Source organism: Larimichthys crocea, chromosome III (assembly GCF_000972845.2).
Source record: "Larimichthys crocea isolate SSNF chromosome III, L_crocea_2.0, whole genome shotgun sequence".
Classification (NCBI taxonomy): Eukaryota; Metazoa; Chordata; class Actinopteri; family Sciaenidae; genus Larimichthys; species Larimichthys crocea.
In genome coordinates, this window is record NC_040013.1 from 45,554,249 (window position 1) to 45,567,904 (window position 13,656).

At 41.9% G+C, this 13,656-nt stretch overlaps 2 protein-coding genes across 4 annotated transcripts in view; one reads left to right on the forward strand and one right to left on the reverse strand.

The window, feature by feature from the left end:
• ttc7a (tetratricopeptide repeat domain 7A) overlaps positions 1 to 13,656 on the reverse strand; it is a 52,316-nt gene that overhangs the window by 16,428 nt on the left and 22,232 nt on the right. For both annotated transcript variants that reach the window (XM_027278468.1, XM_027278469.1), the window contains exons 16-18: positions 9,403 to 9,519; positions 2,576 to 2,688; positions 1,797 to 1,931 (exon numbers count right to left, since the gene is read on the reverse strand). In XM_027278468.1, the coding sequence (XP_027134269.1) occupies positions 1,797 to 1,931; positions 2,576 to 2,688; positions 9,403 to 9,519 (365 nt within the window). The remainder of the gene's footprint in view (positions 1 to 1,796; positions 1,932 to 2,575; positions 2,689 to 9,402; positions 9,520 to 13,656) is intronic.
• On the forward strand, positions 5,457 to 8,193 carry LOC109142092 (homeodomain-interacting protein kinase 2). Of its 2 annotated transcripts, XM_027278471.1 has the most exons (3): positions 5,457 to 6,171; positions 6,482 to 7,778; positions 7,843 to 8,193. In XM_027278471.1, the coding sequence occupies exons 1-2, from the start codon at positions 6,138 to 6,140 to the stop codon at positions 7,732 to 7,734; spliced, it is 1,287 nt and encodes a 428-aa protein (XP_027134272.1). In that variant the 5' UTR covers positions 5,457 to 6,137; the 3' UTR covers positions 7,735 to 7,778; positions 7,843 to 8,193. The 2 variants fall into 2 exon arrangements, with proteins under 2 accessions (XP_027134272.1, XP_027134271.1); XM_027278470.1 differs by having other exon boundaries at positions 6,482 to 8,193.

Below are 13,656 nucleotides of genomic sequence, written 5' to 3' on the forward strand. Positions count from 1 at the left end.
AATCTGGGAGCTGCTTTATTTGCTCTGGCAGATGCGTCTGGTCTCCTTCCCGTTTAGACAGATCTCCCGCTGACCTGGCCCTGGTTGGGCCAATCACTCAACTGTTAATCTAATATAGGACAGATTTGATACAACGACTGAAAAAAGCAGCGCCATCCAAGCATGATCGTAAACAACCAATGGCTGCAGCTCATGTGCAATTGTTGACTGGATGGTATATTTTCTCTAATAAGAACAAATAACTGCACTTAGAGCTTTTGTTAACATGTTTGCTGTAATTCCGACAGGAATCGGGGAAAGTTCTGCTGGCCATCAAAAGATACAGTGAAAATCCAGTCGGTATTGTTTCTTTGTTGCTCACTATCATAAGGAAGAGATCCGGGAAGCAACCAAACTGGAAAGTCCACGATGAGGCAGAAATCCACAATGGATGTTGATAAGTTTTATTTCTTAGCTTGGCTGAGCAGCAGGTTGCGAGACACTTTGGTGTCCAGTTTTACAAGCAAACCTTATGATAACTGTCATGGATAAAGTTCATGTTATGTACAAATGGTAAGCGTCATGTCATGTCAAACATGTGTATTGTCTTGAACCAGAAGCAATATGACTTGGATGTTGTAGCTACCAAGCCTAGTAACCTACCGGTAGTTATGGACTTTATTCGATGAACGTGGAAATTGCAAATAAACTGACAAACTAATTTGAAAATTGGGGCTGGAGATGTCAGGCTAATTAAATGATTGTAGTTTTACACAAAACCAGCCTAAAAATATGTTGTCTTGGGCAGAAATAGTTTTGTGGAATATGTGTATCCCTCATGTTAAGATGCAGGACTTTCTAGCCTTTCACATACTGTATAGGTGACCCAAAGTGAATTTTTATGACTGCAGAGCTCAAAAATACTCGCAACAAAAGAATAAACAATATCTCACTTTCAGAGGGACTGAAATTCAACTGAACTCGTGGGCAGGTCAGTAAGCTCAAAACTTACCATCAGATATTTAGATTTTTATTGTAGTTTGATCTGGATTTGTCTGATGGAGTCATTAATAATATGGTGAGGGTGAGGTTTCCATCCCTGGTGAGGGCATAACTGTTATGCAGCATACTTAACCACAAGTTTAAGCGGTCTAAGTATTGATCCTTGAGGTACACCACATGTTCCCTCTCTAGTTGATGTCTCTAGTCCTGTCTGTCAAATGGGGTAAATAGCAATCAAGAGCAGTATGAATAAACCATAAAGTCACATGTTTGTGCACAATATAATGAACAGTATGTCAGCTAAAAAACAGCATTTTACGTGTGAGCATGTTAGTGTGTTGACATTAACATTTAGCTCAAAGCATCACTTTAAAGCCTCATACAGCTGTTAACATGACTGAGGACTCTTAGTCTTGTTATTCAAAAAGGTTTAATCTATATATATTTATTGCTCTAGTCTTTCAAATAAAAACTAGAGGACTGGAAAGCTTTAATCGCCTGGAATCGATGTCTTGTCCATTTTGCTTTTGCCATTGGGATTATAATTCACAAAGCTTAATAACATTGGGAAATACAAAACCATGGAATCTGATTACTGTCGATCTGCAGTTTTCAAACAGACGTTTCCTCATAGCCAGCCCAGAGTCAATAAATATACAGCCTGTTTCTCTGTTCTGCCAGCTCAACATAACATCACATGTAGCACACACTGTGAATGTATGGTAAATGTCTCATCTGCACCCAAAAGAGTGAAAAGAGATTGCAACCTTGAGATTTTAGAAATTGTGTTATGGTCGTGTGTGCTATTGTCATACCAGCCTGCAGCCAAATGCGTTCCAGGGTGGCCCAGATATAGGTGGGTCCTTGGCGACGGGTGGAGCTGACGTCCGACACCTCAGAGAGTGCTGCTTCCAGGCGAGACGCAGCAACTGAGGACGGGCTCAACGAACCTGCGACAGGAAGTGATGGAATTAAGAAGTATCAACTATTAGAGTTGAATTGTTTTCCTTTTAAAGCCACAGTAGGAAACTAAATCTTGGTTGGCAATGTTACTTCACTTGAAAACAATGAATAGTTTTATAGATAGTAAATGATAATCACATGAAAACAATATTTTTGACTCACATATGGACTAAAACAAACAAAAATACAATCTAAAACCCTTCAAATATGACAAGGCTGATCATTAGATGGACCATTTGTTCATTTCATGAACAACAGAGTGCGATGACAGAGGAGAGCCACGCTGAGAAAAACATTCATTCTGTTGCAATTTTCAGAACATCAATAGATTTCCTGTGACTGATCCTGTTAGAAAAACAGGTGTGGAGGTGAGTCAGATCATTGATATTTAAACAGCACATCTGCTCCCCCTAAACTGGGTTGCAGACAGGCAAACAGTTTTAATCCACAATAGGTCAAATGCTGGGGGATTTGGACTGACCTACACATTCACCTTTCTCACTGGTATTTACCCAACACCAGAGAAAAAGGAGGATGTGTTTAACTTAAAGTAATCGATTCAGTATTTTGCAGTCCAAATATGTACAGTGGCTGTCCCTTATTAGGAAGAATTTAACCAGCAAGAGCAGACCAGTGGAGGTGTCCTGGAAGTCAGGCAGGGTGAGGTGGATGGAGGATTTCCTGCCTCCGGGGCTGACCTCTATCCTCTCAGCTATCGGTATACTGCTGCTGTCATCTGTTTCACTGCAACACACACAGATGAAGACAGGTACAGTGCAGTACAAACATGAAACAAACATACTAAACATAGAGTTATGAGTTTCTAGGAGTTATTCACATCAAACTTTTCTGTTGGGGTGAGGTGATTTTCCCATGTTGTAAAGTTGTAATATTGCAAATTCTGACCCCTCTCCAACTGTGACAAAAAGCCAAGGTGGGGGGATGAACTGCCCTCCACTGTGTATGATCCTTCTGTGGCAAATGTCTCTCAAAATGCCCATATTATTTATGCTAGCTCACGGTGGCGGCTCAATGGTGATGATCAATGTCTACCATCTGTCTCCCACCTGTCCCCGACACGTCAGCACATTGGCAAGCTTCTCCACAACAATTCGCTCCCACCTAGACCCAATCCTCCACACCATTTTTAAAATATTCTGGCTGGGAGGTACCAAGAAGAAATCAGCATGAAACAGTGCACAGTCAGACATTTTCAAACTTTAAAACTGGTAGTTTTATTTTAAAGAAATTATAGATGCCACTGTTGCAAATGCCAGCTAGGTCAACAGCCATTTTTATGTTGTGTATACTTAATGAAAAGTGGATTTGTACCATTAAGCTAGTAGCTCAAGCTAATGTTTGTGAGCACAAATTATGTTTTTAATGGTAACTCAAAGTTGTTCAAAGCTGTGACAGAACTATACCATGCTGCTATCAAGCTTTGTGCCTGCGCAGCATTTCAGCAGCCACACACTGTTGACAGAGACTCAGACACTGGCAGTGATGACAAGTGCTATACAGGCTTACAAGCTGAAAGAAAAATGATTGCACTGTTTTGTATTTTATTGTATGAATGTTTTTGGCAGTTCAAATCTGTTTGACCAAATATCTTCTATAATCACCACCTTCAGTAATTAATACACTACTTTTGTGCATTAATACTTCTAAGTAAAAGTATTACTAAATACTAATACTAAAAGTATTTTAATAGGTGGAACTCATAAGTTTAAGAAAACATGAGCGTAAAACCATATTTTGCAAAATGTTAAACAGTGTTGATATTATATATTTATACTTTTAGGGTTCCTGTAATCATAATGAGTACTTTATAGCAGGTCATGACAGGTTTGATGCTCAAACTGCTCAGATCACTTTATAACTCCATGGTTGCAATATATCAGGAACACATGTGTGTGTACACATGGGTTTCAGGGGAATGAAATCCTACACCTTTATCTCTAAACCTTATTTATATAACACACACAAACACACACAAATAGTTTTTCTCAATACACACATTTATACCACACTTTTACATCAATACCAGCACACCATGTTAATTGTAATCATGAATCCTGTTTGCAAGCAAAAGTCAGAAATGCAATAGAAAAGGGCCTCAATTAAACAGCATATAATGGAGCTCTCAGCCATATTTTGGAAAATGACGTCATCCATCCAACCATTATCTATAACCGCTTATCCTCATCAGGGTCATGGTTGGACTGGAGCCTATCCCAGCTGATTTTGGACGAGAAGTGAGGTGCACCCTGGACAATTCGTCAGCCCATCACAAGGCATATAGACATTCACATTCACACCTACAGCCAATTTAGAGTCACCAATTAACCTATTATGTGCATGTTACGGCCGCTGCCGTTTCGCCCCGGCGTATATGTGTGTGTTTAATGTCTATTCCCTATGTGAGTCCAGGTGTGTGGTTGGCGGTGAAATACTGGGTCTCAGCTGAGGAGGTGTGGTCCCGATGACGCCCGAGCCTAGAAGCCGAGAGGGCTGGGATTGGGGCGACATCCCCTGCATCCTCTCCCGGCCGGCCAATCCGCTGGGCACAATTGACCTGGCCCGGGCATTTAAACTGCAGCCGCCCGAGCATCGTGGCGGCTTGTCATTGTCCATGGTGTTTGCGAGCTTGCCTCGATATTCGAAATTGTGAACGTTAACTTTGGTTAAATCATGTGGTTTGAGGAGGTTTGTTTTGTGTTGAATTACTGGGACTGGGCAGGGTTTAGTTTAGTTATAGATCTACTGATTACTCGAGAGTATATTTCTGTTAGACTCATTAGTTCAGGGGTGCTGTTTTGATGTGTATTTTGTTATTTAGTATAAAATTTAGACAGTGAGGTCTTTGTTTCTCGTTTTGGTTTACTATTTAGATAATATAGGCTCTGGTTAGAGTTCTCTTTTTGTTATATTTGTTTGTTCGTTTAAACAGCACTCGCTTCGCCCTTTGTTCCCTTTTGCCTCACCTCCTTTTGTTAAAACAATTTGAACTTTCATTTAATAAAATACCTTTGTTTATTAACCACAACATGTTGGTTTTATGTTACTTCCTCATACCCCTTTTCCTGGTCGTAACAGTGCATGTCTTAGGACTGTGGGAAGACTTTTAGTACCCAGAGAAAACCCACGCAGACATGGGGAGTTCATACAAACTCCAGGCAGAAAGTCTGAGGTTCAACTTTCTTGCTGTGAGGCGACAGTGCTAACCACTGCACCACCGTGCCGCCCGAAAATGACATCATATGGTAGATAATTGAAAAAAATTTCAAGCGAAAAGCTTAGATTGACAAGCTAGTCACATGTAAAACACTGTTTCATGCTGAAATTAGAGTAGGATCAAAAAATGTATGTTATACAAGTCAATGGTGCAAAAATGTCCAAAGGGTAAAAGGTGAAACTTTTTCTTCTACACAGTGTAGTATAGCCCTATTATTAGATCCAAGGCAGAAATATTTAAATTTAAAATGACAAATTCTTGCAAAATTTTGTCCTAGTCAAAATAGTATTTTTAATTGAAAAAATGCAAAAAAAATGTACCAAGGGGTGCATAAGGGTTAAAGGACCAGTGCGTTGGATTTAGTGGCATCTAGTGGCTGGTATGAAGGAAAAACTACAATGGCCCCAAAACATGAACAACTGACTGACTTATATGTCCATGTGTATATGTATTTAGGAATATGTACCATGAAAAAGTAATATGTAGGCCCTAGATTTTAACTCACAGTACTTAATGAAAGGGACTTAGGAGTAGGTCTCATCATATGTTGTGCTTTAGTATGATTCACAGTATTATAAAACAGTTTGCCTGATTAGTAATTCAGCATTGGCCGCTCAACACTTGGATCTCACTGAAATGAATGAGAGGGTTGAGGTGTTTCCCTTAATACTGTTGTTGTTTAACCATGGCAACAGTAGCCTTTTCCACCTCATAACAACGAGTGATTTGATTGGTCGAGCTGGAAGGAATAGAATAAAGGAACCCGATGATGTCACATAGAATGTGCCTTTGGTCTAGATCCTAGAATGTCCTTAGATTCTACTACTTAAAGTACAGAGACTTACAGAGGACATCGGTGCAGATCAGACCTTCATCGCGACAAGACGTGACGTTTGATAAGACCAAGTGCAAGGAAAATATCTTCTTTACATTTGTTTAACACCTCAGGAGAAAGATCATGAACTGCTTCAGCATTAACACTAACACAGCCAGTGAGTTCAATTTTCTGTTTTATTTCTGTGTAACCACCATGAGTGGTCCAATGTTTCATCTTTACAGTAGTTACTAAAATGTTTAATCATGTGTAAGGGTCTATACTTGTAATAGTTGAAATCAATTCCATGTAACCTTCAAATTAAAGGGATCGGCTCAAAGAGTTTAATAGAGCTGTTGTCAGTGTGACAACACCTGAAAGTGTTTCTTGGTTATGAGAATGTTATATTTTTGACTTTAGACTTTGTTATGCTCTGTTGTCTTCATGTTGTAACCTTATCCTCTCTCTGCTCTTCTTCTACTGCACAGATGATCTTCAAATATACCAAGGGACCACTCTGGGAAACTTTCATAAGGTAGAGTCCATCCTTGGCGAGGGCGGCTTTGGGTATGTTACACAATGCCTCAACCTCAAAACAAACAAGCATGAGGCGATCAAAATAATGAAAAGCTCTCATAAGACGATCCAGCAAGCCAGGCTTGAGATTTGTATCTTAAAGCGGCTGCGATGCCTGAACCCAGACACCTGTAACATTGTCAGGTGGAACGGGTTCTTCTTTGACCAAGACAGGATCTGTCTCAATTTTGATCTGATGGACCTAAGCCTGTACTCATACTTGAAAGAAAGGAACTTCGAGGGCCTCACCACGACTGAGCTGAGGCCAGTTATCGCGCAGCTGGCCACAGCCCTGTCCCACCTGAGGTCAATTGGCCTGGTTCACGCAGACTTGAAACCGGACAATGTTATGATCGTTGACCGCCATCAGACACCGCTTCAGGTCAGGCTAATTGACTTTGGCCTGGCACATCCAGTAGCTACAGTTAAACCTGGTCCATGGATACAAACCCTCTGGTACAGGGCACCGGAGGTCACGCTTCACCTCCCCTTTAACGATGCCATAGATATGTGGTCTCTGGGCATCACAGCTGCAGAGCTGTCCACAGGGTACCCCCTGTACCCTGGTAACACAGACTATGATGTGTTGCGTTTCATTTTTGGAACGCAAGGACAGCCATCAGACAACATACTGGACCGTGGATTGAAGACTGGTTACTATTTTGATAGAGACCAGACAAATGGCCAACAGCATTGGACATTTAAATCCCCTGAGGACTTTGCTGAACAAACAGGGATCTATGCCGTGGATACAAGGGAATATAGGCTCGAGAACCTGGATGCCCTTGTCCATGTCATGGAGGAGGAAACAGAGAGGACTCATCAGGGACTGCTGGCGGATCTCATAAAGAGGATGTTGCACCTTGACCCAGATGCACGTATAAAACCTCTGGAGGTGCTGCATCACCCATTCTTCTCCATCACATCAAGTTCCTCAGCAGACCCTGTCACTACAATGGACGATGGACCAGCTGACCTGGAGGTCAGCACCGAGAACACAGAGGAGACCGAAAACATCGAGAATATGTTGGAGGACCAGCTAGTGGACAACGGTGGATATGGACAGGCAGTGTGGAGTTTCTTTAGCAGAATAAAGAACACTGTCCAAAACTACTTCAGCTGGAACAGACAGCCAGTTGTCAACACCCCCCCTCAACCTCCCTAACTCCCTCTCCGTCTAAACCAAACCGGTCACGGCAGATGACCGTCCACCATGAGTCTGGTTCTGCCTGAGGTTTCTGCCTCCTAAAAGGAAGTTTTTCCTCACCATTGTCGCCAAGTGCTTGCTCATGGTGGTAATTTGGTTTAGACCTACTCCTTGTAAATAGTTTAACTTGGGTTTTCTCCGGGTTGCTCCGGTTTACCTATGATTCTATTATTCTTATTACCTAGAATCTAAAAAAAATGTAGTTTAGAATGACATATATCTGTCATCTGTCATGTAAATATTTTCTTTATAAAGGTTTTCTCCGGGTTGCTCCGGTTCGCCTATGATTCTATGGTTTACTTACAACTGGATTACCTAGAATCTAAAAAAATGTAGTTTAGAATGTCATAGAATGACAGGGTTTCTCCGGGTTGCTCCGGTTCCTCCTATGATCGAAATAAATGTTACTTAGATGCAGTATATCTGTGTGTCTTCAGGTGTTCTCACTCTATATGTAAAGTGTTCTGACATTATGATTGTGTTATGATTTATACAGTATATCGTATTCAAAACATTTCCTCCAGTTTGCCTAATATCTAAAAAAAAATGTTATTTAGAGTTAAATATATCTGTGTGTCTACAGATCAGGTTTTCTCATAGGCTAACAGCTGAGCTGTGACACTTTCACTCACAATCACAATCACTGCAGTTTATGTTCATACCTGTATGTCAGAAAATAATCTCTTACAGTGCTTAGTTCTCCACTTATTTTAATTTAGTTTTAAGTTTATGTCTACAATGGACCTTTCAATTGAGACGGTGTAAAATGTCAATATAATGTTTCCCATTCATGTTTGTTTTGAACCATACAGTATGAGCTATCTGTACACATACACCATGACAGTTTAGTTAATATAAAAACAATAACACAAACTACTCAAAATCCCATCAGATTAGATTCAATTTGCTTCTGTTTAAATTCATTTTGCAGATAAATTCGGGCTTTTTATTTTTGTCCATCCACAATGACACCACAAATCTAACCTATGGATATCAGAAGGTGTGATCCTCCTCAGTCTTCTTTAGATCATTAGTTCTAAATATGGTGTATGCAAGAACAAAGATCTGTCCCCCTATTTTTGTGAAGAAAAAATAGAAATTTAAGAGTCATAAGTAAACACACACACACACACACACACACACACACACACACACACACAGTAGCTAATCAACAATATAGGTAATCAATACCACAGCAGTAAAAGATTTCCCCTCCCACGGTCCCACCTTCATCATACATACAGCTGTAAGGTATCACGTGCTGCTACACTGCATGAAAAGCAAAGGAGCGGCTGTGGCTCAGAGGTAGAGCAGGTCGTCCACTAATCAGAAGATCAGAGGTCCGATCCCTTCCAGTCTGCATGTCGAAGTGTCCTTGGGCAAGATACTGAAGGCTCTTGTAGGCTGTGCCATCGGTGTGTGAATATGTATGAATGGTTAGCTCCTCAAACTGATGAGCAGTTGGCACCTTGCATGGCTGCCAGTGCCATCAGTGTATGAATGTGTGTGAATGGGTGAATGAGATACGTACTGTAAAGTGCTTTGAGTGGCTGGAAAACTAGAAAGGCGCTATAAAAGTACAGTCCATTTACCAAACACACATCTCACATGCGTATGCACACTCACCTGGAGCGGCTGACGTCATAGCGGCTTTGCCATTCTTGCAGCATTTCTTCACAGGTCTGCAGAGCTGCAGTCGGGCCGAAGAGGGCCTCTTCAAGCTTCACTTTTGTGAACAAGAGACTGGACCAGAAAACACACACACACACACACACACACACACACAAACATTACTCATCTTTGTTTAATCTTGCACATCTTATTAGCATATTCTGTACGTGTGTGTAAACATATTATGCCATCTAAGTGGACTGAAAAGTGTGTCTGTAAGTAACCTGAAGGAATGTTTAGTTGGAACCACAGACAGTCAAACCTGTTCTTATTATCACTGACTACATGAGCTGCAGTTTGAACACACAACATGATACTCAGTGAAAAGAACAGCTGGACATTTGCCAGTTTTTGTGTGTTGCGACTGAAACAATCTATCAAACCTTCAAACTGCTCTGCGGACGAGCACCGAAACTCTCCGATCTGATCCCATGTAGCTGATGGTTCTCTTTCGGTTACAGAACAAACATGATATAAATGTGCACACATGTACACAGACATATCCATGTATTAGCATTTGAGCTCCTACAGTAGCTGAGTAAGTGCTTAGTGCATCAACATCTCACTGATGCATGCCGGACTGATGCACACACGGATCAATACAAACAGACAGGGGGTAAAGACAGTCATCAACGACAAGCTCTAAGAGAGTGTGTATGAGTGTGTGTGTGTGTGTGTGTGCGTGTGTGTGTGTGTCATGTGTGTGTGTGTGTGCTGCGGTGTGTTGAGAGGTTGATGAGGAGAGGCCATAGAGTATTTCCGCTCGGCCCCTTTTAGTTGAAGACAACTGGTTAAGTGATGTGGAAGTCTCTGATGAGAACGAGTCTGTGTGTGTGTGTGTGTGTGTGTGTGTGTGTGTGTGTGTGTGTGTGTGTGTGTGTGCGTGTGTGTGGTAATTGCCAGAAGGGGCTCTCGGAGGATGCAGTCTGTCATGGGTATCACTCATCCATGAGTGTGAGGAGAGAGAGAGGGAGAGTAAGAGAGACAGAGAGACTATGGTGTTCGCCACATCTCACGCTCGCCTGCCTAGCTGTCCGCTGCCTCCCTGTCCGCTGCCTCCCTGTTGTTGAAGGCTCCTCCAGTTATTCTGTACTCTCCTGTCAGAGGGAGGCGAGGGGGTAGTTTGGGGGTGGGGGCCTGGACAGCAAATAGAGGGAAGGATGAAAAAAAAAGGATGAAGGGAAGGAGGGAGGGTGAGGATCGATAGCAGAGCGAGAAAAGCGTGTGTCAGGGGAGAAAACTCTCGGTGAAATGCGCTTTGTTACCGACTAGTCGGTGGACTATTGGGGGAAGGGTGTGTGTATGTGTGTGTGTGTGTGTGAGTGTGTGTGTGTGTGTGCACTTAGGGTGTGAGAAGAAGATGGAGGGATGCTGAAAAGGGAAAAAAAAATGTGTGTATGTGTGTGTGTGTGTGTAGGAGGAAGTGGGTTGGATTTTCTGACATGCAGATGACAAGTGCTGCCGAGGGACGCTGTGTTAAGGATACGCCTGCCAGTAGGGGTCCACCAGAGTGTGTGTGTGTGTGTGTGTGTGTGTGTGTGTGTGTGTGTGTGTGAGAGAATGTGTGTGTCTCTAGACTCCCCATTACCAGTGTGGCAAAGCATTTAGAAGCATTGTGATGGTGTAAACTCATCCTAGTGCTGAAATGTGTCAAGAAAGTGAAAGGTGTGTGTGTGTGTGTGTGTTGGTGTGTGTCATGTGTACAAAGAACTGCCTTCTCTAACTGTGTATCCTGGATGTACAACATGAAAAAACCCTAAACTAAGTTTATTGTTATTGATTTGTATTCCCATAGTATATTATTTTAGATAACGGCTCTTATTTTATATCACATAATGTCCCATTTTTAAGTGGAGTTCTGTTTTTTTGTCTGTTTTTGTTTACATGCCTGACGAAGACCTTACAGGTCAAAACACTGCATCAAATTGGAAATCTAAATATGCGGGAAAACCCCCAAACAGCTGCGGTTCAACATGCACACTATCCAGCTAAAGGCCCACCATAGAAGAGAGGAATTACACCCTTTGAACAACAGGAAGGCTCTCAATGTAAAGAAAAATGTGCAGGAAGTGTTGAATTTGATTGAGAGTAACTCTCTTGTTTCACCCTCCTGTTCCTACAGAAACTACAGTGACCGCGACCATGTCTAGAGTCAGTGTTTAGTTTGTCCATTCTGGTGGAAACATGGTGGTTTAACATGGCTGACTCTGTGTAAGAGGACCAGCATTGTAGATATAAAACCCTCATTCTAAGGTAACAAAAACATAAAGCTTATTATATTCTGGTTTTGAAATAGAATAAATCTTACATACTGGACTTTTAAGATTGCATTAACAGAGGTAGAGCATTGGAAAAAGGTGGATATTGTGCTAAAAATATGATAAATATGATACGATATGATAAGATATACAGTATGTATGAAAAACTGGAAAACCTGTTTCAACTAAAGCGCACATTTTCACGGCAACTATTTGGGAAATTCTACCAACTACCAACTGCAATAAGTCACATTTACACCACACTGAGTCATTATGAAATTATTTCACTGTATGTGTCATAGAAAGTAACATCAAACTGATCTAAGTCATCCAAGGATAGAGTCTTTCCACCTTGTTATTCAGCACTCAATCACAGCCAGTGTTTCCTTCGCAGCTCCAGAAAAGATACATTTCGTCAAGATTACAGCATTCAGAACTACACGTCAGATTACAAAGGCTGTCATCTCCAGGCTCCTGGGTATGAGCCTGCTTTGTGCAAGGCGTAATGTTTGAGGACGGATGGCAGTGAGCTGTGGAGCTAAGTGTAAATGCTGTGGCCGGCTAAGAGTGGTGAGTGCCAGCGTAAACTCCATATAAAAATAGCTAATAATGTTCCCTTGAAAAAGTGGCACATCTACAGTATTACTCATTCTGCACTCCCACAGATCAGAGTGTGTATTCTCCACAGGCACATGGGCGCATGCAGACACACAAGTGCGCACACACACATCATACTCAAGTATATATTAACACACACAAGCCTGTGCAGACATGCTTTGCTTTGTGTAGCAGAGCGTAAAGCCGGGACGTGCACACACACGCACGCTAATACACACACTGGCACAGATGCACACACACGTGCACGCGCACAAACACTTGCTCGTGCTGCAACATCCCGTTGGATGAATGCAGAATCAAAGGCTGGGATTAATCATTCTCTTTAGTACAAACTGTGAGACCATGATCACTCTCTCTCTCCCTCACACACACACACGCACGCACACACACACACACACACACACACACACACACACACACACACACACACACACACAACCCTCCCCCTCTCTCGCCTCAGCTCTCTCAATCTGTAGCAGAATCCCATTTCACATTGAAATGCATGCCTGTTTATTGGGTGATTAAAATTTCAAAGAAAAGGGAGCAATGGAGATGGAAAGATAACAAAGATGAGAGGCAAGGAGAGAAAGATATGGTGAGAAAGAAAGAAAGAAAGAAAGAAAGAAAGAAAGAAAGAAAGAAAGAGATGGAGAAGTAGGGAGAGAGAGACAGAAGATGTGGTGGAAGAGGAGTTAAGAGGAATTCGGTGTGTGCTACAGTGAGCTTGACAGTTTGCTGTGGCGCAGAGAGGCAGTGTCTAACAAGAATCACACATGCATGCACACACACACTAACAGTGACACAGAAACATGCCAGATTACGACCTTGTACACCAAGTACACCCAGTAAACCAACACACACACACACACACACACACTGACAGTCACGGCATGCCCGGCACCATGCATGATGCAAGCTTTGATCTCTGATGCTCGCACACACATCCAAAGCAAATGATATTCAATGAGCTTGTTACTGAGAAAACACCTCCCCTCTCTCTCTCTCTCTCTCTCTCTCTCTATCTATCTATCTATCTATCTATCTATCTCTCTGACTCTGAGTTCTGCAACTCGGCCTCAGCCTGACGGGTCCTGAGGGTATTGATATATTCTGGCTGGGTTTGGATTCATTTTCATGTTGCATATTACATGTTGGGTTTGGTTTAGGGCTAAGATACTGTTGATAATTAAATGTTACAATAAGGCACACTGCGCTCACTGTTACAGTTTCAGTGCTACATCGTTGCATTGCAATGCATGCTGATTATCTTGTCCTCTTGAAATGTTCTTCTTTTATCTGCATGTCAGCAAACTTTCTGAGCTTTTGCACTTGC

Coding starts and splice junctions, on each gene's coding strand:
- LOC109142092 (XM_027278470.1), top strand. CDS start 6,138: ATGAACTGCTTCAGCATTAACACTAACACAGCCA. Junction 6,172..6,481: donor CATTAACACTAACACAGCCA/GTGAGTTCAATT, acceptor TCTACTGCACAG/ATGATCTTCAAATATACCAA.